At 38.9% G+C, this 27,899-nt stretch overlaps 1 protein-coding gene across 4 annotated transcripts in view; it reads right to left on the minus strand.

The window, feature by feature from the left end:
- Window positions 1-27,899, minus strand: part of PIAS1 (protein inhibitor of activated STAT 1) — a 220,125-nt gene that overhangs the window by 109,111 nt on the left and 83,115 nt on the right. For 2 of the 4 annotated variants that reach the window (XM_057543247.1, XM_057543245.1), the window contains exon 1: window positions 14,847-14,924. The exons of 1 other annotated variant lie outside the window; for it this stretch is intronic. In XM_057543247.1, the coding sequence (XP_057399230.1) occupies window positions 14,847-14,870 (24 nt within the window). In that variant the 5' untranslated portion in view covers window positions 14,871-14,924. Of the gene's footprint in view, window positions 1-13,944; window positions 14,081-14,846; window positions 14,925-27,899 lie in introns of those variants that run through there. One more of the 4 variants, XM_057543246.1, reaches the window with a different exon arrangement.

Here is a 27,899-nt window from a genome sequence, read left to right on the forward strand (position 1 = left end):
CTAGGCGCGCGGGCTCAATAGTTGTGGCATACAGGCTCAGTAGTTGTGGCACACAGGCTTAGTTGCTCCACGGCATGTGGGATCCTCCCAGACCAGGGATCAAACCTGTGTCCCCTGCATTGGCAGGGAGATTCCCAACCACTGCACCACCAGGGAAGCCCTGAAATGATGTTTTTAAAAACTGTAGAATCATAGGATCATAACATAAAATAGGACTTTATTTATTTTTCTTGACGTATACTTGACTTACAATGTTGTTAGTTTAAAATAGAACTTTAGCAATCATCTTGTCCAACTGTCCATCTAATATATGAAGTTCTACTGTAACCTCCTTAATTGATGGTCTCCCAGCCTCTGCTGAAACACTTACATGAGTTCACAATCTAATCTTAAAACAGCCTACATTACTGAAAAGCTCTATGAATTGAAATTTTCCTTAAACTTCTACCCAATGGTTCTAAAATTTCATCCTGTTGGTATAGACCCCTTCCCACCCTGGCCATCGTACTCAGAGTGAATGAAATAATCCAGATGATAGTTTGACTACTCTTAGTACTATCTCTCTTATTATGAACAGAGCTATTTCTACCAGTGCAACCTAATAAGGCATTTTAGACTGACTGGCCTGTTTTATTTAGGCAAGTGGAAGGATGTTGTACGTTATGCTTTTCTTTCAGCAGGGACAGGGAGTCACGTCCACATCACATTGTCGCTCACATTAAGCTTGAGGTTAACTAAAACCTTTATTCAATTGTTTTCACATGAAATGCTACTAGGTTAAACCTCCTCATCCTCTAATACAATTTTTAAAATTTAAAAATAGAACTTTATATACAGCGCTGTTAAACTTCGTTTTTTCCAAGTTCATTATTCCAGCCTTTCAAAACCCTGTTGAAGAATTGCACCCTGCACTCTCTGCTGTAGCATTTATCACACAGTGTTGTAAACAGCTGATTTTCTAGTCTATGTCCTCCCCTAGACTTTGAGACTTTCAAGGACACTTTTCTCCATATCACCTATACTAAGTATGGTAGATGACATCTAGTAAGTGCACAGGAGATGATGATGATGATGATGAATTAGTTATCAAGGAATTAATTCCTCTTGATTTTGTCATCTAACATTCTTCCCAGCTTTCTGACACCTACAAAATCTGAGACTTTTGCTTCTTAAATATTCATACAGGTCATCCTTAAAACTTGGGATATAACAGGGTCAAGACTATAGAGCCCAGTGGCACATGATAAGAAATTCCCCTCCAGATAACAAAGTTTAAGGTTACAAATAAGATCGTTCAACTACTTAGGATTCAGATGATTATTTTTCCCCAAGATTCTCCAATCTTAAGGTAATTATTCAATAAACACTGTCCAGGGTGCACAAGAAAAACAAGGTTATCATATGCTTGATTTATAGCTTTCAGAGAAAAACAAGCTTAAAAAAAGATATATACAATTTTTTTTTTTTTTTTGGCCGCACTACAAGGCTTGCAGGATCTTAGTTCCCCAACCAGGGATTGAACCCAGGCCCTTGCAGTGAAAGCACTGAGTCCTAACCACTGGACCTCCAGGAAATTCCCACAAATGTTCTGTTTTTAATTTTATTTTATTTAAAAAAATTCTTTTCCATTATCGTTTATTACAGGATATTGAATATAGTTCCCTGTGCTACACAGTAGGACCTTGTTGTCCACCCATTCTATATGTAATAGTTTGCATCTACTAACCCCAAACTCGCAGTCAATCCCTCTCCCACCTCTGCTTCCCCGTTGGCAACCACAAGTCTGTTCTCTATGTCTGTGAGTCTGTTTCTCCTTTGTAGATAGGTTCATTTGTGTCACATTTTAGATTCCACATATAAGTGGCATCATATAGTATGTCTTTCTCTTTCTGACTTACTTCACTTAGTATGATAATTTTTAGGTCCATCCAAGTTGCTACAAATGGCATTATTTCATTTTTTTGGTGGCTGAGTAATATTCCATTGTATGTATGTACCACATCTTCTTTATCCATTTATCCATCTTTATCCATTCATCCATGTATCTTTTTGAATTATAGTTTTGTCCAGAAATACACCCAGGAGTGGGATTGCTGGATCATATGGCAACTCTATTTTTAGTTTTTTGAGGAACCTCCATACTGTTCTCCATAGTGGCTGTACCAACTTACATTACTCCCATCAGTGTAGGAGGGTTCCCTTTTCTCCACACCCTCTCCAGCATTTGTTATTTGCAGACTTTTTAATGATGGCCATTCTGACCAGTGTGAGGTGGTACCTCACTGTAGTTCTGATTTGCATTTCTCTAATAATTAGCAATGTTGAGCATCTTTTTCAGGTGCCTATTGGCCATCTGTATGTCTTCTTTTGAGAAATGTTTATTTAAGTCTTCTGCCCATTTTTTGATTGGGTTGTTGTTATTGAGTTGTATGAGCTGTTTGTATATTTTGGAAATTAAACCCTTGGAGTATTGTCTGAAGTCTGGGATGATTATGCCTCCTGCTTTATTCTTTTTCCTCAGGATTGCTTTTGCAATTCTGGGTCTTTTATGGTTCCATATAAATTTTAGGATTATTTGTTCTACTTCTACAAAAAATACCATTGATAATTTGATAGGGATCACATTAAATCAGTGTATTGCTTTGGGTAGTATGGTCATTTTAACAATATTAATTCTTCCAGTCCAAGAGCATGGGATATCTTTCCATTTCTTTGACTCATCTTCAATTTTCTTTGTTAACGTTCTATAGTTCTCATCATATAAGTCTTTCACCTCCTTGGTCAGGTGTATTCCTAAGTATTTTTTTTTTTGGTGTGATTTTAAAAGGTATTGTTTTTTTAAACAACCCATTCAAAAAATGGGCAGAAAACTTAAATAGACATTTCTCCAAAGAAGACATACAGATGAACAAGAGGCACAGGAAAAGATGCTCAACATCGCTTAGTATTAGAGATGCAAATCAAAACTACAATGAGATATCACCTCACACAAGTCAGAATGGCCATCATCAAAAAGTCTACAAACAATAAATGCTGGCGAGAGTGTGGAGAAAAGGGAACCCTCCTACACTATAGGTGGGAATGTAAATTGGTACAGCCACTATGGAGAACAGCATGGAGGTTGCTTAGGAGACTAAAAATAGAGCTACCATATGATCCAGCAATCCCACTCCCTGGGCATATAGCCAGAGAAAAACGTGGTTCAAAAGGATACATGAACTCTAATGTTCATTGCAGCACTATTTACAATAGCCAAGATGTGAAAGCAATCTAAATGTCCATTGACAGATGAATGGATAAAGAAGATGTGGTACATATATACAGTGGAATATTACTCGGCCATTAAAAAGCATGAAATAATGCCATTTGCAGCAACATGGATGGACCTGGAGATTATCATACTAAGTAAGTCAAACAGAGAAAGACATATATGATATCACTTATATGGGGAATCTTAAAAAAAGATACAAATGAACTTATTTACAAAACAGAAACAGACTCATAGGCTTAGAGAACTTATGGTTACCAGTGGGAGGGGTGGAGGGGGAGAGATAGACTGGCAGTTTGGGATTGACATGTACACACTGCTATATTTAAAATAGATAACGAACAGGGACCTACTGTATAGCACAGGGAACTCTGCTCAATATTCTGTAATAACCTAAATAGGAAAACAATTTGAAAAATAATAGATTCATGTATATGTATATCTGAATCACTTTGCTGTACACCTGAAACACAACGTTGTTAATCAACTATACTCCAACCAAATAAATATTAAAAAAATAAATACAATTTTTAAAAAGGTATTGTTTTTTACATTCCCTTTCTGATATTTGTTAAAGAAATGCAACTGATTTCTGTATGTTAATCTTGTATCCTGCTACCTTGCTGAATTCATTTTTCAGTTCTAGTAGTTTCTGTGTGGAGTTTTCAGGGTTTTCTATATATAGTATGTCATCTGCATATAGTGACTACTTTATGAGGTTATATTTTTTAAACTTCAAATTTTACTCATTGTAATAAAGTTAGCTGCCCAGATATGACAAAACAAAATCCCAAATAAAACTTATAACTGAGAAGCAATCTGATTGGGCTTCACATTAAAAAGCTTCAATTTAAATGACAGGATACTCCAAGTCACCATTTTCCAAACTACGTTCATACGGTTAATAGATATTCAGAGTAATAGGGTGCTGGGGTAAAACTGGTCCAGGAGGGACTTCCCTGGTGGTCCTGTGGTTAAGACTTTGCCTTCCAATGCACAGGGTGAGGGTTTGATCTCTGGTCAGAGAGCTAAGATCCCACATTTCTTGGGGACAAAAAACCAAAACAAACAACCAGAAGCAATATTGTAACAAATTCAAATAAGGACAAAAAAAAAAAAACAACCGGTCCAGGAAATTCAAGAGTCTATAATTCCCCATCATGCCCTCCCTTCTCAAATAACATTCACACATTAAAGGTCCTAAGAAGTCCAGCAGAAGAAGTATGTTAACTTTGTATCCAACATTTTGCAAATTTACTTGGCCACAAAACTCTTCTTTATTATTATCATTTTTTAATCTCTGTCATCTCATTTCTTAGCACTTCACAAAAAAAGTATTTTAGAAAAAGTTACAAGATCTTCAAGTTTTCCATTTTACATCTGTTGTTCTAGCAACATTATTAAAAGCATCCCCTTCCACTCTTAAAAGTGTCCCACTTTGGTTGATAAATTATATATGGTTACCCTAATACTCTAAAACTAAACACAGGGACTTCCCTGGTGGCACAGTGGTTAAGAATCTGTCTGCCAATGCAAGGGAAATGGGTTTGAGCCCTGGTCTGGGAAGATCCCACGTGCCGCAGAGCAACTAAGCCCGTGCACCACCACTACTGAGGCTGCGCTCTAGAGCCCGCGAGCCACAACTACTGAGCCTGCGTGCCACAACTACTGAAGCCCGCATGCCTAGAGCCCGTGCTCCGCAACAAGAGAAGCCACCGCAATGAGAAGCCTGCACACCACAACAAAGAGTAGTCCCTGCTCGCTGCAACCAGAGAAAGCCCGTGGAGCAACGAGGACCCAACGCAGCCAAAAATAAATTAATTTTTTAAAATAAAAGTGGATAAGATGGTAAATTTTAAGTTATGTATATATTACTATAATTTAAAACGTTTAAAGAAAAAAGAAAACAAAATTTTTAAAGATTTGTCATTTAAAAAAATAATAAATTACTTAACATAAATCAAAATATTAAATTAAAAAGACTATTCCAAGACAAAAAAAATTGTAAAAATAGTCACTATTTTACATTTTTGCACATCTCTTTAATGTCTGGTTTAAAAAAGACAGCCTCATTTTCATATCCACTTTCACATTCAATCTGCATGAGGTTGTTTTGATTGAAGTACATGAAGAAAATTCAGCCTTATGCAGATACGTAGTGGAAAAAGATGCAGTATTTCAATAGCTTTCTCAGATAACTGTGGATATTCTTTGGTCCTCTACCAAAACTCAACAAGTGGCAGTTTCTTAAAGGCTGTTCCAATATGGAATCTGAAACCATATCAATGAACATTTCCTACTCTGATATACTCAAGTCCATTGGTCTGTCTTACATTTCCAATGGATCTTTTTACCATTTTGCAATACCATGCATTGATTATTTAGAAAGTATTGCTTCAGTGAGTTATGCAGTTCTTCCAAATGTTGACCTTTTCACTTTACAACTTCAATATATAACATTCATTAATACCACCCTGGAGACTTCCCTGGTGGCGCAGTGGTTAGGAATCCGCCTGCCAGTGCAGGGGACATGGGTTTGATCCTTGGTCCAGAAGATCCCACATGCCGCGGAGCAACTAAGCGCATGTGCCACAACTACTGAGCCTGCACTCTAGAGCCCGTGCGCCACAACTACTGAAGCCCGCACACATAGAGCCCGTGCTCCACAACAAGAGAATCCACTGCAATGAGAAGCCTGCGCACCACAACGAAGAGTAGCCCCTGCTCACTGCAACTAGAGAAAGCCTGTGTGCAGCAATGAAGACCCAACACAGCCAAAAAATAAATTAAATTTAAAAAAAAAAAAAACACCACCACTGATCTTATCGGAAAAAAAAAAAAAAAGTCAAGTACTGGGAAACTGTCAAGCTCAAAGTGGCAAACACAAGTCTTCCAAAATTCTATTTTCACTTGAAAGCTGAAATTTTATCTTTAGCAAGAAATATTGTCAGTTTGTCTTGCTGTGACAGGCTCACTTGGTTTAGTTTTGAGAAAACGTCTGCCGAATACCCAAGTCTTTATAACCATACTTCGTCAGCCATTCTTTCAATAAAAAATGGTATCCCATTAAAAAAGTAGCTAGTTCAGCATGCCAACTCAAACAACTGCACAAGTTCTTTTTCTTGAATTAACCATCATCAGATTTGGTGTTCAGTAAAAGTGGTTTACAGGACTTTTCATCACACAAAATATAGTTTAAAACGTATTCAAGAATTGAGACATAATGAAATTAATAAGTTTTATTGCTTCATCATCTTAATTCCAAGTGCATGATGTCGTAAACTAGTACAGTTTAGTGTTACTGCCTTAATTCATGTAATTTTACCCACCACTGATTTTGCAAATGTCAATATAGCAAATAATGTCTTACTTCTATTGAGAAAATAGTTTTGACCTGCAGGATCCCCAGGAAGAGTCTGAAGAACTACCAGAGGTCTGGGAAACACACTTTGAGAACCACTGTAATAGGTGGTGCATTACTTGGATGATTAAGAAACAAATATTTTTAGTACATATCCCACTATAACAAGAGTGTTTAAATAAATACACACATTTATATGGTGATATGCTCAAACCAACTGATAATCTGGCATTTCACATACAGTCGGAACTCAAACATATAATGAACGACAGAATATGATACTTCCTGAATAAATAACAAATAATTACCAAATACCTACTATAAGCTAGACTCTGAGCTAGGTGCCTCTACGTTCTCTTTCTTGGGTAACTCACAGAAGCCCATAGACCAGACTGATGATTTTAATATATGAGAAAAATATTTACCCTGAAATCTTTCAGATCTTAAGATTAGACCTACATGGCTACAAGAAAAAGTCTTAAAATTCACCATAATGCACAAGATAGCATGTTTAAATTCTATTTTAAGCACTATGCCATGAAGCTAAAAACAGGCTTGCTCACATTCAGAAATCCAAATACAAAATGAATTGCTTTGGCTGTGTACTGCCAGCACCCCAAAAAGAGCCTACATTCGTTTCTCCTCAAGCCAAACAACCCTTATCTGTTACAGTTTTCATTCCTATTTTTAAGTGAAATTCCAATATTAATATTATAGGAGTTACATTAAATGTGGCAACTATTTTTTTTTATAAAAACAATATAGCAAAACCATCAAAACAAGTTAAGAACTTTTAGACATATACATTGATAAATTCAAGAGGTAAACTTCTACAAACATACATATGAAATATTTGCACTGTAAAAAAGAAAGAGACCATCTCGTTTTGGGACATGTCATGGAAAGAGCTTCAATATAGTATATCGTTAAGTGAAAAAAGTCAAAGGATATTGTATATAGTATGATTATGTATAGTAATACATGTACATTCATTTAATAAATATTTACATACTGAGTTCCATGTATGTTCCTAATTTGTTCTGAATCTAGACATACACACATACAATAAATTACAAATGTTATACAGACATACATAATTAAATGTCCAAAGAAAAATGAGTAGGTCAGACACAAAAGACTACATATTATAGGATTCCATTTACACAAAATGTTCAATACAGGCAAATCTATAGGGACAAAAAGTAGACAGCGTTGCCTGAGGGTGGGGTGTGTTGTGGCAATGGGGTGATAGCTGAAGGGTGTAAGATTTCTTTGGCGGGGGCGGGGGGGTGGGTAAGAAAAATATTCTGAAACTGGTTGCGGTGATGGTTACACAACTTTGTGAATATATTAAAATACCATTTAATTATGCACTTAAATGGATGAAATGCATGGTATGTGAATTATACCTCAATAAAACTTATGCTCTCTCCTTCTCAAAAAATAGAATAGGTACCAAAGAGGTTGCAAGGGGTAAGGAGTGGGTGGGGTGAAAATGAAGGCCTTTAAAATTTTATTCTACTTACTGCTATAACATTACAATGAGAAATGTATTCATTTATTATCTATATAACTTAAAGAAATGTAAAAGGTAAACCTAAAACAGTCTTTCATAAATTATCTGGATTTAATGTTATTCAAGTTCATCTACGCAGCAGCCACAAGAAAAAGTATGAAGATATGACCCTATCGCAGAACATTCACAATTTAGACTTGTCATATAAACATGTGCATCTGCCCCCTCACTAACAGAAACAAATCTTGAATGTAATTCATTTCACGAATATATCTTAGGCACCTACTGTGTCCACAGGGTAGGGATGAGGGAAAATGGAGTGGTGTACAAAGCAGAACACTAGTCAACAACAAAAAAGCAAACTAACAGCTCTGGCTTTAAGTTAAAAACTTTTGCTATACAGTGGAGGAGACAAAACAGACACATGAAATGTATTAGAGTCAGACTATAGAAAATCTTGAATACCAAACTGAGAGCTAAGACTTTATCCTGTTTTCAATGGAAAGCCAGTGGAGTGACAGGATGAAAGGAGTGTTTGGGGAAAACTGACCTGGCAACCAAAGGGGGGAAACTGAAAGCAGAAAAGAATAGCAGGAAAGGTAAGAAAGAGATGGAGCTTTTAAAAATAGGAACATACATTAACAGTCCTGTGAAAGTTATTGATATTTCAAAGTTACAGTTAATGTTCAAAGGGTTTATGTTTGTTTTGTTTGCTTGATCTAATGTGAAGTAGAAAAGGAAAAAAGGTGATTTCTTCATTTTGATGAATTTTAGAAGTTCATGGCTAAGAATGAACGTTTACCAGAAAATTCCAAGGGGAGTAGGGGCTTAGGGAGTTTTTATTCACGTGCTACCACGAAACCAAGAGTAGAGGGAATCAAAAGCAATGGGAGTTCCACAATTTTTAACATGGAAGAGGAAGTAGCACTCAAACATTTTGCAGTAAGAATAGCAAAAAAAAAAAATGCATAACAATTAGTACTATTTCTGAAATTGATAGTAAAGGACAACTAAGTATTTTTAAATATCTCTATCACCTATTTCTGAAAAATCCTAATGATACAATTTGTTATATAAATGCTAAAGATTTAGGTGAGGACCAAACTTAACATATCAAATTTAGAGTATGATCAATTTCATACCCTTAATTTCATCAGCTGTTCCTCCTACAGTGCAGTACTTTTTCAGATGTTGCACAAATAATATTCTTAATTCAATTCACACATGCATTTATTAATTGATTTAACCCATAAAGGTTCTTAAGAAAGAAAAATGTTTTCATTGCCTGTGTAACCGCCTTTCTCTAACAGCCTCTCCAAAACAATGTTACCTACCAATCTTATACTATAGCAACACTTTGCTTTGAGATTAAAAATATGGGTAAAGCAAAAATTCTCATAATCTATTTCTATTTTCGTAATCTATTTCATACTTTATCAAATGTTCTGATTCAGATCATTTATATAATGTTTACTGACAGATTTATAGGAACAGATATAATAAAGGTATAAACAACGAACAAATCAAAAATTACTTTTCACTCAACCCTTAATCTAATCAAAATCCTATTTGCACTGTTCCCTGAAGCACAAAAAAAAAAGTCTGTAGAATATACTGAGTTAGAATAAAACATTTGCAGGGGCTTCCCTGGTGGCACAGTGGTTAAGAATCCACCTGCCAATGCAGGGGACTCAGGTTTGAGCCCTGGTCTGGGAAGATCCCACATGCCGCGGAGCAACTAAGCCCATGCGGCACAACTACTGAGCCTGCGCTATAGAGGCCTCGAGCCATAACTACTGAACCCCGTGAGCCTAGAGCCCGTGCTCTGCAACAAGAGAAGCCGCCGCAATGAGAAGCCCGCGCACTGCAACGAAGAGTAGCCCCTGCTCGCCGCAACTAGAGAAAGCCCACTTGCAGCAACGAAGACCCAACACAGCCAAAAATAAATAAATAAAATAAAAAATTTTTTTTAAATTGCAAACTTTACTACCAGACTGTTTGTCAAGACTGTTTAAAATAGCAAAAAAGAAAAAAAAAGTGGAAGTAATCTGATTGCCCAGTGATAGGGGACTAGCTGAATAAAATACGTTACCTTTCAAATGATCATATAGACCTATATTTACTAACCTGGAAAGATAGCCATGAAAATAGCAGATTACAAATAAAGAGTAGTACAATCTCTTTTGTGATGTATATACATATGCATTTACTCACAGACAGAAAGTCTAAATGGATACCCAGATGTTAACCATGATATTTCTAAGTGCTGGGATTACAGGTGCTGTTTATTTTTGTGCTTACTTTTCAGTATTCGCTGAAACTTTCTCAAGTAAAATGATATTTGCAAGAATTAATGTCTATGTTTCCAACTAACAAACTCAAAAATCTTCCTTGCAAAAAGCCCAAGGAATATCCAAAAATACCCTGGCATAGAGCAAGAGGGAAAGTATTAGCAACAACATAACTAGAATTCTTTGTGAGCGAGGCACCCTAGAGGGCTCCAGGACTGACATGGCACCTTTAATGCAGCCTACAGTACAGGATTTTGAACCCACAAGACCTAGGCTCAAGTCCCTGCCACTTTTATTTGTATTACCTTGGGCTAGTCACTTACCTTTTCTGGGCTTACTTTATTGGTAAAAGGGAGATATTACCTGCCTTTCCTACCTTAAAGAACTGATGGAAAAAATCAAATGAGATAATGTGATACATTATGAACTGCAAAGTACCATATAAGATATTATTCAAACATAAAAAAAAAAAAAGGTCCTTAATGCCAGAGCAGAATACTTCTACAGAACACACTACAATCAATTCTATGAAGTAATGAACCAGGGGTTTTGTTTGTTTTTAAAGGCTACGTCTCATCATGAACACTGCAGTTTTCCAGAAATTTAGATAATTCTTCCCGTCCCTACTACAACTCTAAGACATTTTCTTTTCTTATCCCTAGTTACAAGCAAGAAAGGGTGCTAATTACACTGAACTCAAAAGCCTCAGCAAGAACCCTGGAGCAGCATGTTGATGGAGTTCACCAGGAGAAACCCAAGGTTAATCAGCTATGGACTCACCACTAAGCACTACTGCAATCAACAGGGATTACAAGAGACCCTTTGAAGAGAGACAATACAATCATCCAGGAGAAAACGGAGGAGGAAAAGGAGATATTTCAAAACAATTATATGAAATACTCAAATATTAAAGTGTTTTACAAATTTTTAAATATTGTTCATAAAAATGGTGACTTTAAAAAGCCATCTAAATGTGGCACTTGAGAAAAGCAAGTTATGGAGATTCAATTCAAATCCATGAATAAACTGTCAGATTTACTTGCTTCTATCTGAAATAAAAGCAGACAAATTACACCACAAAGATCAAAATTAAGTGACTAGTTCTTGAAAACAGAGAGGCAGAATATGACAACAGAATTTACTGACATGCTTATACAGATACTACTTTTAAAGGTATGGTTTTTAAAGTATGATTTCTCTTCCCCTTGAATCCCATTATTTACTCCACTAAAATGATAATGAACTTCTTCCTTCCCACTGTTCCTCCGGTGAGTTAAAAACGGCAATATAACGCAATTTGACTTTTAATGCAAAAAACATTTGTAATTTTTTTTTTTAAGTACTTTAAGAGGAGCTACATGAAGCTGTCAGATTAACTTCCAAAATCACCTGGCCATCACACCCTCCTGCTTTTAAGTTCCTAAAGACAATAAAATGCTCACTCTCTACATTCTTACAAATGTCATTTATGGGTATTCCCCTAATGAAAAATTAAACCTTTCATAAACAAATAAGTACAGAGAACTTTTTGATATGTATGACTCACAATCTAATTTTTATTGGCAATATCTTTAAGTGTTGCAGCTTGCACAATTTCTACAGGGGGTACAGATCTATCCATTTTTCCAACTGATCTTGCAGATCTGTTATACATTTAAAAGGACTCACTAAAATGGGTCACGAGGAAAAAAATTATGAATACAGTCCACAGCAAAATGAAATGTGGGTTGTAAATTAAGATAACAAAAGTCACTATTTACTCAAAGCCTCATAGTTGGAAATCCATTGGAATACTGTTGTTTTCACCTAAAACTGTGAAAAATCTGAGTTTTTCTTAATTCTTACTCTGACCTTTCATTCCTTATTAGGAATAAGTGCTACTTACCTCCAAAAACCACAAAAAACAAAGAAACAAAATACCACTCAGAAAATATAATTTCAAAAGGAGTATCTTCCAAAGCTTACTGCACAGAAAATTACATATACACATTCTTAAATAACTATGGTAGGTGTTCCTAAGATCATCTCCTCCCCTTCAAAAAAAAAAAAAAGAGCAAATGTAACCACAATCAAATATAAACATAATGTTTAACACAGCTATTACCAACTAAGCAATTTATCACAGCTCCTCAAAGTACTGGGCACACACAATGACAGATCAGTATGTCAAGAGCAGTTATTATAATCTGGAGGAAAAAACTGTACAACAGAACATAATATTAGAAAAAAACTCCTTTGGAAAAACTCAAGTAGATTTTAGAGAGAGCAAAACAGGAGACCAATTTTAGAAAAATAAAGTTTCCCCCCAAGTGTTTAGAGTTCATCTGATGCAGGCTCATTTTTGTGAAGAGAAACTTTACCTAACAAGACTCACACCAGGGATCTGATCTATCCCCAAAGGCACTTTCTTAAAATGAGAAAGAACAAAGGAGGAAATCTCCCAGCATGTGCTTTCCATACCAGTTTCTTTGGACAGCATCAAGAGTGACAACACAGCCAGCACAAGCTTTTCAGCTTTACTCTGTAGTCCACGTAAAACAGAACTGATTAGCTATCATTCAAAAGGATTCCTAGCAAAATAAATATTAGAAAGCAAAGATCACAGCAACATAGTGACTACATTTTAAAACTACAGAAAACATGTATCTTAAAGTTGCACACTTTTTTATTTCAAGAGTTAATTACCTCCAAATATTCAAATTCCTGGGGCTTTTTCATTTCAGCCAATAGTTTGAAACTGGAAAAAACGAAACCATCCATTCTAAATCTGCTCTCCCTTAATTTGCAATTAGAATTAAAAAAGAATGACACTCAAAGGCAGAGCCTAAATATACAAATTTTGGAATGTTAACATTGAAAAATTATTGGGAAAAACGATCTCTCAGCGAAGGTTTCCACTGAAAAACTCTCCAGAAACAAACCTGGCGTTTGCTTGTTCTAGGAGTTGTCGTTTCATTATAACCGAGATAATTCTTTAAATAATTTTCATTAATTATAAAAAGACGACTCTCCCCAAAGATTTACAACTATATATCCCAATCTCCACTCTGACAGAGATGTCAGTTCCCTGGGTCAAGATAACCAGCTACTCGGTTCACACACAGGAAGCCACAGAGAAGGGAATATCGCGTTCAGAGCCTCGAAATAATACGCGTTAGTTAAAAACTGCTTGCTACTGAACCAAAATTATTCAAGCGGAGCCCCATTTGTCACAATCCAATCATAAGGGTTCCACCCCCCCTCCCCCAACTGCTTGTGTAGTGGCATATCTGCTTCGGTAAAGAAGCCATCATCAGGTAAAGACTGGGGTGGGAGAAAAAGCGGGGAAAAGGGGGCACCCTTTCATCCAATTTCGCGAGGCGAGAGTAATTGGTACAGTTGAGAGAAACGAAGGAACGTTCTATTTATTGGAGGTTGAAGTAGGATGAGGGGAGAATTTCGTTCAAATCAACATGGCCAGCAAGATGTCCCTACAAACAAAAGGCAACGGGGGGATATAAACACTAACCATTCACCTCCATCAGCTATAGCATCGCCATCATGGTGTGTGCAGAGACCCCCGAAGGCTCCTCTCACCCTCCACACCAGCCAAAAGGAAGAGACGAAAAAGAAGGGAGAGTAGCTGCTTCGCACCACCCACTGCTTCCAAATACACACCCTTCGAAGGGGTCTCTCCCCCCGGTTGCCCGGAATCAGAGAGAGAGTACCGTCCCGCCCAGACAGACTCCCCCGTCACCCCCCAGTCGAACCCCAACGCCAGCCCGGGGTTCACTAAACTTTACTGGAGCTTCTCCCCCACATCCCCACCCCATCGCCCCAGGATCGCGCTGCCCACAAACGGGGCACCCCGGGCGCCTCCTGACAGGCGGGCAGCCGGGGAGAACCGAGTCCAGGGCGGGGGCGGCAGGGAGCCCGGAGGGGCGGGGCGGCAGGAGCCAAGTTCCCGGGGGTCTGAGGAGAGCGCCTGACAGGAGCCCGGGACTGCAAAGGAGGAAGAGGAAGCGGCGGCGGGGAGCTTTCCCAATCCCCCCAACATGAACACCCTGCCCCTGCCCCCGCTCCCCACGGGGGGCAGGGAGGCTGCCTGGAAGGTGAGGAAGCCAAGCCCCGGGGACAGCCGCGGCCCCCACCTCCCGACTCCCGATCTCTTCCCCCGCCACCCCCGCCAGAGGCGCCCACAACAATAACACGCTGGGGACGACCCGTCAGCGCCCCCGAGGCACCCGGGGCCCGCGGCCCGCCGCTCCCGGGCCCCCTCGGCTGGGGCCCGGCGCGCCGCTCCTCTCTACAACTCCAGGCCCGGTTGGAGTCAGGCCCGAGCGGCCCCCCAGGGTCGGACGCATCCCCCCTGGCACCAGCGGCACAGTCTCCGTGGACGAATATTAGAAGTGAATTCGAGCTGCGCTTTACCTTTAGTTCCGCACTGTCCGCCATCTTGCGTCTGTCAGCGCAAGCGCAGTGAACATCGCCGGGGACCGCCGCTAGACCCGCCCCTCTAGCCAGCGTGGCCCCGCCCCGGCCCGTCCCCTCTCGCCCCTCCACCTCCCCGGCCCGCCCCCGGCCTCCGCCCCGCTCCGGGGGCTCGCAGCCCCGCCCCGGGCACGTACAGCTGCGAGACGGGCACGTACCATTTAAATAATGGCGCCAAGCGAGGAGGTTTGACAGTTACTCCCCCCCAGGCTCCCCGCCCCTCCTCCTTGCCCGGCTGGGGCCTCCGGGGAAAGGCCGGAGCGGGAGGGCTTCTGGCCTGAGCCCCGCCCCTCCGCGGCCTGCGGAACCCTTCTGCAAAACTTCGATGCCTACAGCCACAGGAAAAAATAATACCTCTCTCCCGCAATCAGCAAGTCCTTTTCAGCACCTGCTACCTGCGAGGCTACACGTGGGCCGCAAACAACAATACGTTACATTTAAGGATCACTTGATGAAGCATTTCCAGGTTTATTTGCTCAGATCCTCCTCGTGACGATGCGGTGAGGTAGGCAGGGAAGAGATTACAATTCCCGTGGCATATGTATTCAGCTACAAAAGCTCGGAGAGGAAAAGTGACTTGCCCAAGCTAGTACTTAAAAGAGGTTGCCTCTAAGACAAAATTCTGAAGACGTTTATTCATTAACTTATTTGTTTTAACAAATAATTATTTAGTGACTCTGTACCGGCCCTGTTTCTAAGGGCTATATATACATTGGGAAATTAAATACAACAAAGTTCCTGCCTCCCTGTAGTTCTTTAAAGTGGGAAACAGACAACTGAACCAATAAAGATACAATTACAAATGGTGATGAGTACCAAAAACGAGCAAACGGTCCAGTGAGAGAAAAGGGGGTTGGGAGGAGATGTACTTAATCCTGGAAGGGCTTGCTCCACGAAACTGACATTTAAGTATTCGTGATGAAAGAATTACTTCACATCCTCCCCTCTCTACTAAAAGCCTCCTCCCAAACCACTTTTTGCTGTTCAACTTTGTCTCACACCTGATGGAAAAGATATCAGATACGAACTCCTTGTCTTCTCACCACCAAAACTACTCTTATAGGCATAGTAACATTGGGGTTACTATGAATGAAGTTTCCCTGTGCCTATGAAGGCCTGTCCCTCCACCAGGGACCTGTTTTCTTTTTCCCTCCCACGTTCCTAAGGATTTTACTCTTACAATTTACTTTACAATTACCCCTCCCTCCAACATCATTACATTCTCTCCCCGCCCCCATTAGATTATTTCTATCTGCATATAAACATACTGAAGTTCCTCCCATCTAAAACAAACCTTGACTCCAAATTCGCCTCCAGGACTGCCCAATTTCTCGGCTCTCTTCACTGCATAAATTCTCGGAAAGGTTTTTCAAGAGCTCTCTACAGTGCTTGTTCCCACTTCCTCACTTTACATTCACTCCTCAGCCTACTCTGATCCAGCTTTGACTTCCCTCATCAAGATCACTTATCAAGATTACTAATGATCCCCAGGTTTCCAAAGCCAACTGCCAATTCTCTATTCTTATCTAAATTGACCTCTCAGCAGAATTGCAAACAGTTGACAGCTTCCTTTCTTTTGAAACACTTTTTCCCCTGAACTTCTCTCCATATCTTATTCTCCTGATTTTCTTGTTCCCTCGCTGAGCCTCATTTTCAGAATCCTTTGCTAATTTTTCGTCTTTGGCTCAATCTTTAAATGTTGCAGTGTTCCAGGGCTCAGTCCTTATACTCTTCTCTACTTTACTCTCCCCGGGTGATCTCCTTGACGCTAAGTCTACAAACTGATGACTCTCAGATTTCTGTCCAGCCCAGACCTCTCCACCAATACCCAGATTCACAAATCCAACTGGCTACTTAATATCTCTACTTCATGACTCATGGTCATCTCAGATCCATAGCAAAAGCCCTTGATTTTACCCCCAACCCTTCTTTCCCAGTATTCTCAGTGGATGGCACTATCATCCACCCAGTCGTTCAAGCCAAAAATGTAGAAATCATCCTTCGTTTCACTGTTTCATTAACCTCTCATATCCAATCCATCGGTCAATCCACCTGACTCTACCTCTAAAACATATCCCAAGACTGCCCATTTCACTGTGTTTCTACTACCATCACCCTACTCCAGGCTGCCATCATTTCACAAATGGACAGCTGGGAAGGCTACTCAACTGACAGGACCACATTGACTTTTGTGGCCCCAGGCACTTTTGCCTTCTAGGAACTGTGGTATATAACAGATATTATTTGACTTTGTCCCTGGTTCCTGGCACAGAGTTCCTAAAACCCTTATTTCCTGAGTGATAGGATTGTCTTTTGTTAATCATAACAAGCCCCTTTCCACCACACCTGAATTTATGTTAATGAGGTGACTCAGGGTGGGGCTCTTGCGTAGTTTAAGGATGGGAGCTGTTCAATAGAAAACCAAATATGATTAAAGAGAGGTCAGTGAATAAACGGAAGTACTGGGAGGCATATCGGGAGGCAAGGTGGGGTGCCTGAAGAGGGTGTGGAAGCTTCACATCCCCTCCCCCCCACACCCCGTACCTTACCCTATGCATCTCTTCCATTTGGCTGTTCCTGAGTTGTTTTATTTATAATAAACTGGTAAATGTAAGTAAAGTGTTTTCCTGAGTTCTGTGAGTCATTTCAGTGAATTATCAAAACTGAAGAGGGGATTGCAGGAATCTTCAAATGTGGTCAGTCAGAAACCGATGGAACTGGTGACTGGTAGCTGAAGTAGGTGCAGTCTTGTGGGACTGAGCACTAAACCTGTGGGGTCTGATCTTACTTCTGGAGTTAGTGTCAAAATTAAATTGTCAGATACCCAGTTGGTATTGGAGAATTGATGTGGAAAGACTCCACGTATCTGATGTCAGAAAGAACCTCAGAGGCTCTTTCTTCCATAAAAATTTTCTTTTTTTTTTTTCTTTTTTTTTTTCTGCACCACACGGGATCTTAGGATCTTAATTCCCTGACCAGGGATCAAACCTGTGCCCCCTGCAGTATAAGCATGTAGTCTTAACCACTGGCCCGCCAGGGAAGTCCTAAAAGTATATTTTACATCTGCATCAGTATAAAGACTAATGTAATCCAAACAGAGTGTACTTACTTTTTCTTCTGATTTTAAAGATTTAGAATATTTTTGTGAGACCCTGAAACTATTGTGGGTCTCACTCAACACTTAAAAATTAACCCCAAGAACCCTCTTGCATGGTTGGTGGGAATGTAAATTGATACAGCCACTATGGAGAACAGTATGGAGGTTCCTTAAAAAACTAAAAATAGAATTACCATATGACCCAGCAATCCCACCACTGGGCATATACCCTGAGAAAACCATAATTCAAAAAAGAGTCATGTACCACAATGTTCATTGCAGTACTATTTACAATATCCAGGACATGGAAGCAACCTAAGTGTCCATTGACAGATGAATGGATAAAGAAGATGTGGCACATATATACAATGGAATATTACTCAGCCATAAAAAGAAACGAAATTGAGTTATTTGTAGTGAGGTGCATGGACCTAGAGACTGTAATACAGAGTGAAGCAAGTCAGAAAGAGAAAAACAAATACCGTATGCTAACACATGTATATGAAATCTAAAAAAAAAATGGTTCTGATGAACTTAGGGGCAGGACAGGAATAAAGACGCAGACTTAGAGAATGGACTTGAGGACATGGGGAGGGGGAAGGGTAAGCTGGGATGAAGTGAGAGAGTAGCACTGACATATATACACTACCAAATGTAAAATAGATAGCTAGTGGGAAGCAGCTGCATGGCACAGGGAAATCAGCTCGGTGCTTTGTGACCACTTAGAGGGGTGGGATAAGGAGGGTGGGAGGGAGATGCAAGAGGGAGGGGATATGGGGATATATGTATGCATATAGCCGATTCACTTTGTTATACAGCAGAAGCTAACACAATGCTGTAAAGCAATTATACTCCAATAAAGATGTTAAAAAAAAATTAACCCCAAATAAATCATAGACCTAAATATGAGTTAAAACTATAAAACTCTTAGATGAAAACTGTGGAGTAAATCTCAATGACCTTGGGTTAGGCATAGTTTCCTTAGATACGGATCACACATACATTGTTGATAGGAATAGTATAGCCACTTGGAATATAGTTTAGCAGTTCATTTGAAAACTAGAAATGTACTTACCATACAACTTAATTGTGTCCTTGGGCATGTTTCCCAGAGAAACACAGGAAGTTGTACCAGAATTTTCATAGCAGCTTTATAAGAGCCCCAAACTGGAAACTATCCAAATATCCTTTAGTGAGTAAATGGCCAAATAAACTGATACATCCATACCATGGAATGCTGAAACTGCACACCTCAGGTGGGATTTGATCCCAGTCAAAACTCAGATTGGGGCTTGAACCCATGGGCTGGGACTCGAACCCACTGTCTTTTAATTAAAATCATTCGCCTGGTGTCAGGACCTATGGAAGCTCAGGTTCTTCATGTCTCAGCATAGAAGGAATTCAGTGATAGGCAAGAAGTAGATTTATTAATATAGGACACTTGTGAGGGATACAAGTGGGCAGGCAAGGGGGGGCTCTGCCCCAAGAACTAAGTGGGAAAGCAGGTTTATTTAGGGAGACACACATTCCATAGACAGACTGCAGTCAGTCTCAAAAGGCAAGAGCAGCCCCAAAATATGGCGGGTGGTTAGTTTTTATGGGCTGGGTAATTTCATAGGCTAATGAGTGAGAGGATTATTCTAACTATTTTGGAGAAGGGGTGGAGATTTCTAGGAATTGGGCCACCGCCCACTTTTTGGTCTTTTATGGTTGGCCTCGGAACGGTCATGGCACTTGTGCATGTGTCATTTAGCATGCTAATGTATTACAATGAGCATATAATGAGGCTCAAGGGCTACTGGAAGTCGAATCTTCCACCATCTTGGGCCTAGTAGGTTCTAACAAGTTTTTGTCATATTCACAACGCCTATGTCATTCTTTTAAAGGTTGTGCCCTGCCCCCTTCCTTCCTGTCTCAATACTACTCAGCAATTTAAAAAAAGATCAAACTATTGATACACACAGCAACTTGGATAAACTTCATGGAAATCATGCTGAGTGAGGAAAACAATCCCAAAAGAATTGCATGAATTATTGCATGATTCCATTTATGTAATATTAATGAAATAACATAATTACAGAGATGGAGAAGAGACTAGTGATTACCAGGGATTAGGGATAGAGGGAGAAAATAGCTCTTACCTGTGTCAACTTCCTGGTTTTGATATTGTACTGTACTTCCATAAGATGTTAACTTTGGGGGAGAATGGGAAAAGGATGCATGTAACTTTCCTGTACATTTTTTTTTGCAATCTCCTGTTAATCTACAATTACTTGAAAATAAAAGTACATATATTTTTTCATATACGTTTGAAAAGTATATATATTTAAAAAGTATATATATATATATATGTATTAATATATCAAAATTTGTGGAGAGAGGGACATCAACAAAATAGCAGAGTAAATAGCTCCAAATCCCATACCACAAAACACTGAAAAATTAACCAGAAGCTGTCAGACCAACTTTATCAGAACTCTGTCTGGAAAACAAAGGTTTACAGCAACCAAATGCTTAACTTAAAAAAAAAAAAAAAAAAGACAAGTTAAAAATCGTAAGAAAACTTTATGACATTTTTACTTGCCCCTGCCCTACTCCCTCCCTGACTCAGCAGCAGTCTTAAAGACAGAAGCCCACCTTCCCAGGATGGAACCCTGGTCCCTAGTAATCATTGTGTTTGTCTGTTCTAATCTGTCTGGGGGCTAGCTGAAGGACTAATTCAAGGCTCTTGTCTTCATTTTGCCAACTCTGGAACCCATAACAGAAAAGCAGTGGTCATTGCTTGAAAACACTGTTAGGTGAACAAATAACCTGCAACTGCCTGGGGCCAAAGATTACAGTTGGTACATACAACAGACCACCTAAAGCCTGGAAGTAAAAGCTGAGGAGATAAATTTGCTAGGAAATTAGGGCATTCAGATTCAAAAGTGCTTGTGCACACAGGGCATTTAGAAAGCTACACACATGCCTGAGACAGGATGCATGCTCAGGAAACACCTGAGAAGATCCTAAGACCTGAGAAGATCCTAAGACTCCACCACTGGCTGATTTATACGCTCAGTGCAACCAGGAAGTGAAGGCTGAGGAAGAATTTCAAATGGCCTGGCTAAGTGTTAAAGGAATACAGTGCAAAGATTGGGAAAGGTATTTGTTTGTTTTAAGTTCTCATTGTTCAAGAATATACTGGCTGAACACAAGCTGAGGCTTCAACAATCAAGAACAGCAAAACCTGGGCAAGGGAGAGAGTTTGATTTCCATAGATAACCCATTATAATATTCAAATGTCCAGTTTTCAATGACAACAACAACAACAACAAAAATCACACAATGTACAAAGAAACAGGAAAAAATGGCCCATTCACTGAAAAAAAAAAACTGACAAAAACTATCCCTGAGGAAGCTCAGACATTGAACTTATGATACAAAGACTTTAAAACCACTGTCCTAAATATTCTTCAAAAACTAAGGAAAACTGGACTTCCCTGGTGGCACAGTGGTTAAGAATCTGCCTGCCAATGCAGGGGACACGGGCTCGATCCCTGGTCCAGGAAGATCCCACGTGCCACTGAGCAACTAAGCCCATGTGCCACAACTAATGAGCCTGCACTCTAGAGCCTGCAAGCCACAACTACTGAACCCACGCGCCACAAATACTGAAGCCCATGTGCCCTAGAGCCCGTGAGATGCAACTATTGAGCCTGCGTGCTGCAACTACTGAAGCCCACGTGCCAAGATCCCATGCTCTGCAACAAGAGAAGCCACCTCAATGAGAAGCCTGCACACCACAACGAAGAGTAGCTCCCACTCACTGCAACTAGAGAAAGCCTGCGCGCAGCAACAAAGACCCAATGTCACAAAAAAAAAACTAAGGGAAACCAGGAAAATGATGTATGAACAAAATGAGAATATCAATAAAGAGAAGGAAAATTTTTAAAGAAACCAGGTAGAAATTTTGGAGCTGAAAAATTTGATATCTAAAATGAAAAATTCACTAGAGGGGCTCAAGAGCAGATTTGAGCAGTCAGAAGAAAGAATCAATGAACTTGAAAATAAGACAATTGAAATTATCCAATCTGAGGAGCCAAAAGAAAAAAAAGTAATAAAGAAAAGTGAACAGATTCTAAGGGACCTGTGGGATACCATCAGCTGGACCAACACATATGTTATGGGACTTCCAGAAGGAAAAGAGAAAGAGAATATTTGAATAAATTATGATCAGAAATTTTCCAAATTTGATGAAATATATAAATCTACCTATCCAAGGATTTCAATAAACTCCAAGTAGGATAAACTCAAAACAGAATACTACATAAAAATCAACCCCCCCAAAAATTTTTAAGGCAGTAATGGAGGAATTGAGAAATAAAAAGTATATAAACCATACAGAAGATAGTTAAGTGACAGAAGAAAGACTTTCTTATCAATGATTACTTTAAATGTAAATGGTCAAGCTCTCCAATATGAATCCCTTGATTAAACTTATTCCTAAGAATTTTATTCATTTTAGTATTATTATAAATGAAATAATTTTCTTAATTTCCTTTTAAAATTGTTCGTTGCTAGTGTATAGAAATACAACTAATTTTTGTGTGTTGATTTTGTATTTCACAAGGTTGCTGAATTTGTTTAACTCTTAAGTGGTAGTTTGTGTCATATAATTTACCACAATAAAAAATTTAAAAAATAAATAAACTTAGAGGGAAATTTATAGCCATTTATGCATATATTAGAAAATTTTAAGGTTGAAAATCAATTATATAAGTTTCCATCTCAGGCAGACATTAAGAGACAAGCAAATCAAACTCAAACTGGCAGTAAGCAAATAATGAAAATGAGAGCAGAGATAAAACTTAAAATAAATATAAAATAGAGAAGATCAACAAAGCCAAAAGTTGGCTATTTGAAAATTTTAATGAAATTGGTTACCCCCTAATAAAACTGATCAAGAAGAAAAAAAGAAAGAAATTATCATCTTCACGAATGAACAAAGGGTCACTACAGATCCTATAGACACTAGAAAAGATAATAAAAGAATACCATAAACAGCCTGATTCCAGTACAGCTGATGATTTAAATGAAATGAACAAATTCCATAAAACATACAACTTACCAAAACTGACTCCTATCCAAGAACATGAGAACAGTCCTACATCTATTTAAAAAGTTGAATCGATTATTTAAAACTCTGTTACAGAGAAAAATCCAGACACAGATGATTTCACCAGTGAATTTTCCAGACAATTAAGAAAGAAATAATAACCAATCTTAAAGTCTTCTCAAGAATAGAAAAAAGAGGGCTTCCCTGGCGGTGCAGTGGTTACAAATCCGCCTGCTAATGCAGGGGACATGGGTTCGAGCCCTGGTCTGGGAAGATCCCACATGCTACAGAGCAACTAAGCCCATGAGCCACAACTACTGAAGCCCACACGCCTAGAGCCCGTGCTCCACAACAAGAGATGCCACCGCAATGAGAAGCCTGCTCACCCCAACAAAGAGTAGCCCCCGCTCGCCACAACTAGAGAAAGCCCACGTGCAGCAACAAAGACCCAATGCAACCAAAAAAAAAAAAAAAAGAATAGAAAAAGATATAACATACTCAACTCTTTATGAGGCCAGGACTGTAAGACGAAAACCTGACAAGGATATTACAAGAAAGGAAAAGTATAGACCACTCTCTTTCATTCCCATAGAGTGAAAATCTTAAGCAAAATATTAACAAATTGAATCCAGCAATATATATATATATTATATATATATATATATCCATTTTATATATATATATAATGGAATATAACCAAGAGGAACTTATTCTAGGAACACAAAAAATTGTTTAACATTTGAAAACCAACCATTTTAATTTTCCACATTAACAGAACCAAAAATAGAAAAATGATATGATCATATTGATAGATGCAGAAAAATCATTTAATAAAATTTAACACCTATTCATGATACTACTTCAATAAACCAGTAATAGGAGGAAACTCCTTTATATGATTATAAGTATCTACAAAAACCCACAGAAAACATAGTTAATGGTAAAACATTGGAAGTATTTCTTTTGATAATGGGAATGAGACAAAGATGATAAGGTAAGTAGAAGAAAAAATCAGGATTAGAAAGGAAGTAATAAAACTGTCATTCACAGAGAACATGATGGTGCATGGAGAAAATCTCAAAGAATTCTCAGAAAAACTATCAGATATTAGAATTTATTAATAAGTTAATTTCACTGGATGCAATGTGAGCTAACAAAAATCAATTACATTTCTATATATCAGCAATAAACAAATAGAAGATATAATTGAGAAAAAGATGACAATTACAGTTACATTTTAAAAATAGCAAAAAATATATTGGAACACATTTACAAAAAAGGCCTCTACATCGAAAACTATTAAATTTTTGCTGAAATTAAATAAAAAGAGGGATTATAGGGCTTCCCTGGTGGCGCAGTGGTTGAGAATCTGCCTGCCAATGCAGGGCACACGGGTTCGAGCCCTGGTCTGGGAAGATCCCACATGCCACGGAGCAACTAAGCCCGTGAGCCACAGCTACTGAGCCTGCGCGTCTGGAGCCCGTGCTCCGCAACAAGAGAGGCCGCGATAGTGAGAGGCCCGCACACCACGATGAGGAGTGGCCCCCGCTCGCCGCAACTAGAGAAAGCCCTCGCACAGAAACGAAGACCCAACACAGCCAAAAATAGATAAATAAATAAATAAATAAAAAGAGGGATTATATTCTTCATAGATTTGAATACTCAATATTGTAAAGATGTCAGTTCTCCCCAAATTGATATGTATTTTATTGGAATATATTCAATGTAATTGTAATCAAAATCCTAGTAGATTTGTTACAGATACTAGTAAACTGATTCTAATATTGCTAGAAATGCAATGATTCAGAAATAGCAAATATAGTCTCGAAGGGAAGAACCTAAGTGGAGGCCTCAGACTACCAGATATCAAGACATATTATAAACCTAGAGTGATTAAATCATTATAATATTGGCAGAAAGATAGACAGACCAAGGAACAGAAAAAAATAGTTCAGAGACACTTGGAAAAAGCATGTTCAATAAAGATACAGGTCAATCAGATATCATTTAGCAATAAATGATGCGTGACCCCTACCTCAAATCATACATTGAAAGCAATTACAAATTATAAATCTATATATGAAATGTAAAGTAAAAAAATATTCTGTAAGTTAACATAGAAGAATATCTTTACGGCCTTAAGATAGGCAGAGATTTCTTAAATGAGATGCAAAAAGTGCCAACCACAAAGTGGTAGAACCCACTCAGGGTTCTAGTTCACTTTCCAAGTCCACTTGTCCAGACTCCCTTTGATCCTAAGAGTTCCCAATTACCTTCTAACCTAAGTGGATCTGCTTGCTTACAATCAAGTATCCTGTCTGATGCATCTTTCTCTCGTTCATTTTTTTTCATTATAGTTATCACAGTGTACAATTACTTTATCTCTTTGTCTACTTGGCGCTGACCCTTACCTAAGAGTAAGCTCCAGGAAGTCAGGGTTCATATCTGTCTTGTTTTCCACTGTACCCCCTATGCTTAGAACAGGACCCGACATATAACAGGAACTCAATGAATGCTAGCTGAATGAATGAATGAATGGATGGATGAATGCCTCCTTTGCTTACTTCCCTGCTGTCTTGTCTGTTTCTTCACAGACAAGGGGTTTTCAGCAGCCATCCCCTCTGTAATGTTTAACTCAACATATTTTCTGTCAAGGCATTTTCATCCAATGATTAAGAAGCGTGCATTTAGGGAACCTAGCTTCAAGACAGACCTAGGATCTAATTTCAGGATGAAAGATTAGAAAGCTGCCTCATGTTGCTACTTCTCCAATATGCCCAGATATTTATATTAACCTTTTAGTTGCTAAACAACAGTTCACTTTTCTCTCTCACTAACATTCTTCCATTCCACAAAGTAGATCATCAAAACTTTATGAATATCCATCATCTTAGGGAAATAAACTAAGCCATTTTAAAACTTTGAACAGAAGCAAAACAAGACTTTTGTTTTGAATAAAAACAAATATTTTAAATTTCTCTGAATTGACCCTCTTGCAAAACACAGTAATAACCAGGGTTTTCAGTCTTTAATAGAATTGCAGAATGAAGTATCAGGTAAGGAAGAAGGATAGAATAAGGAGATATCCTAATTATAACTTATTCTGAGCGAGTGTGGTTTAGTGGAAGGAAGTCAGTCTTAAGGATTCAGTATTTTTATTCAGCTTTAAAGCAAAATTAAATTTTTTTGAAGGTGGGCTCAGAACATGGTGGCCCATCCTCAGAACCATAAAAATAGAGTAACAGAAGTCCTACTTGGAGTTAAAAAACTAGACCCAGTGACGTGGATAATGAGAGGTTGTTATTGTCACCTATAGTCTATTTCACTGCAATAAACCCGCAAAACAAAAATACCTGTGATAGCCGTTTGTGAGAGCCACAAATATCCAAGTGTTAGGAGAAGGAAGATGTGTCACTTCTAGGCAGAGCCATGCATCTGTGCCATATCCCCCCTCCCTGCTGTGATGATTGTAGAAGCATATGCTGAAGTGGACCTTCCATCAGCTAAGGATCCTGGGTGACTTCAATGAACAGCTGGCCCTGCTGACCCACAATGGACATGTAGCATAGGCAAGAAATAAACTTTTATTGTTTTTAGTGATTGAGATTTGGGAGTTTGTTACTACAGCATAACCTACTTTATCCTGACCTGATCCCTAAATATGAGATGCTGCCAGAACAAAAACCTAAAATGTGTCATTGGCAGTGACAAGGATGATGAGTCATGTTACCCGATGGTGAAATATTTAGTAAAGCTGTTGCCTGAAGTTACTTGGAAGGTAGGTCACGTACCTAGTGAAGTTGTAGCTCTAGAAGAAGCAATTAAAAAACATAATGTTAACAGTATGATTTGGCTGTATTTGATAAGGTATTACAGAGAGAGAGAGAGAGAGAGAGAGAGAGAGAGAGAGAGAGAGAGGTTGCGTGGTTTGCAAGCAGCAATGAAAGGCAAAAGAAAGAGTCCAGAAATTCAGAGATTTGCGGAGTTGGAAGACAGACTGCTTCTCATAACAAATAAAATAAGAGATCAAACAATGAAAACCCAGTCTTACAGCAAGAATCTAATCAAGGCTATTCCCTCATATCCACATTTAAAACCTCCGAATGGATTAATATGTGGGAATAACGGTCCAATCAGAATGGGACTTTAGGGTTGACTCCCTTCAAAAAGGGTGAGTGAGAATATTTGGATTGTGGGAAAGGCATTTGGTGGCTGAAATGTGGATTATAGTAGTCCTCATGGCTTTTCACAAACATTTTGGTTTCCTTCTCCTAAGCACATGGCAGGATTGTACTTCCCCTCTCCATCTGAAATTAATCCTGACCATGCGATTGAATTTGGTCAATAAAATGTGAAAGGAAATCATGGATGTTGTTTTGGGGCAGAAGCTTTTTTTGTTTTCTGGGGTTTTTTTTGGCTACACCGCGCAGCATACAGGATTTTAGTCCCCCAACCAGAGATGGAACCGGTGCCCCCTGCAGTGGAAGAACGGACTCCCAACAACTGGACCGCCAGGGAATTCCCAGGGCAGAAGCTTTAAGAGCCAGTGCTGACTCATCACGTCCTCTTCCTCTTCTTCCCTCTGTGTTGGTGCCTGTAGAAGCACGTCTTGAGACACAACCTCCTTTAGCATGGGTTCCTGAGTGACCACAACTCATACAGCTTTCTGCCCACCCAACATGTAATGTAAGCAGAAATACTTTTATTGTTACTCCACTGAGATTTTAGAGCATTTTTTTCCTTCTTATCACAGCACCCCTAATCTATCCTGACCAATATAGTGACCAGTTTGTTTATC

The sequence above is a fragment of the Balaenoptera acutorostrata genome, chromosome 3 (genome assembly GCF_949987535.1).
Source record: "Balaenoptera acutorostrata chromosome 3, mBalAcu1.1, whole genome shotgun sequence".
Taxonomy (NCBI): Eukaryota; Metazoa; Chordata; class Mammalia; order Artiodactyla; family Balaenopteridae; genus Balaenoptera; species Balaenoptera acutorostrata.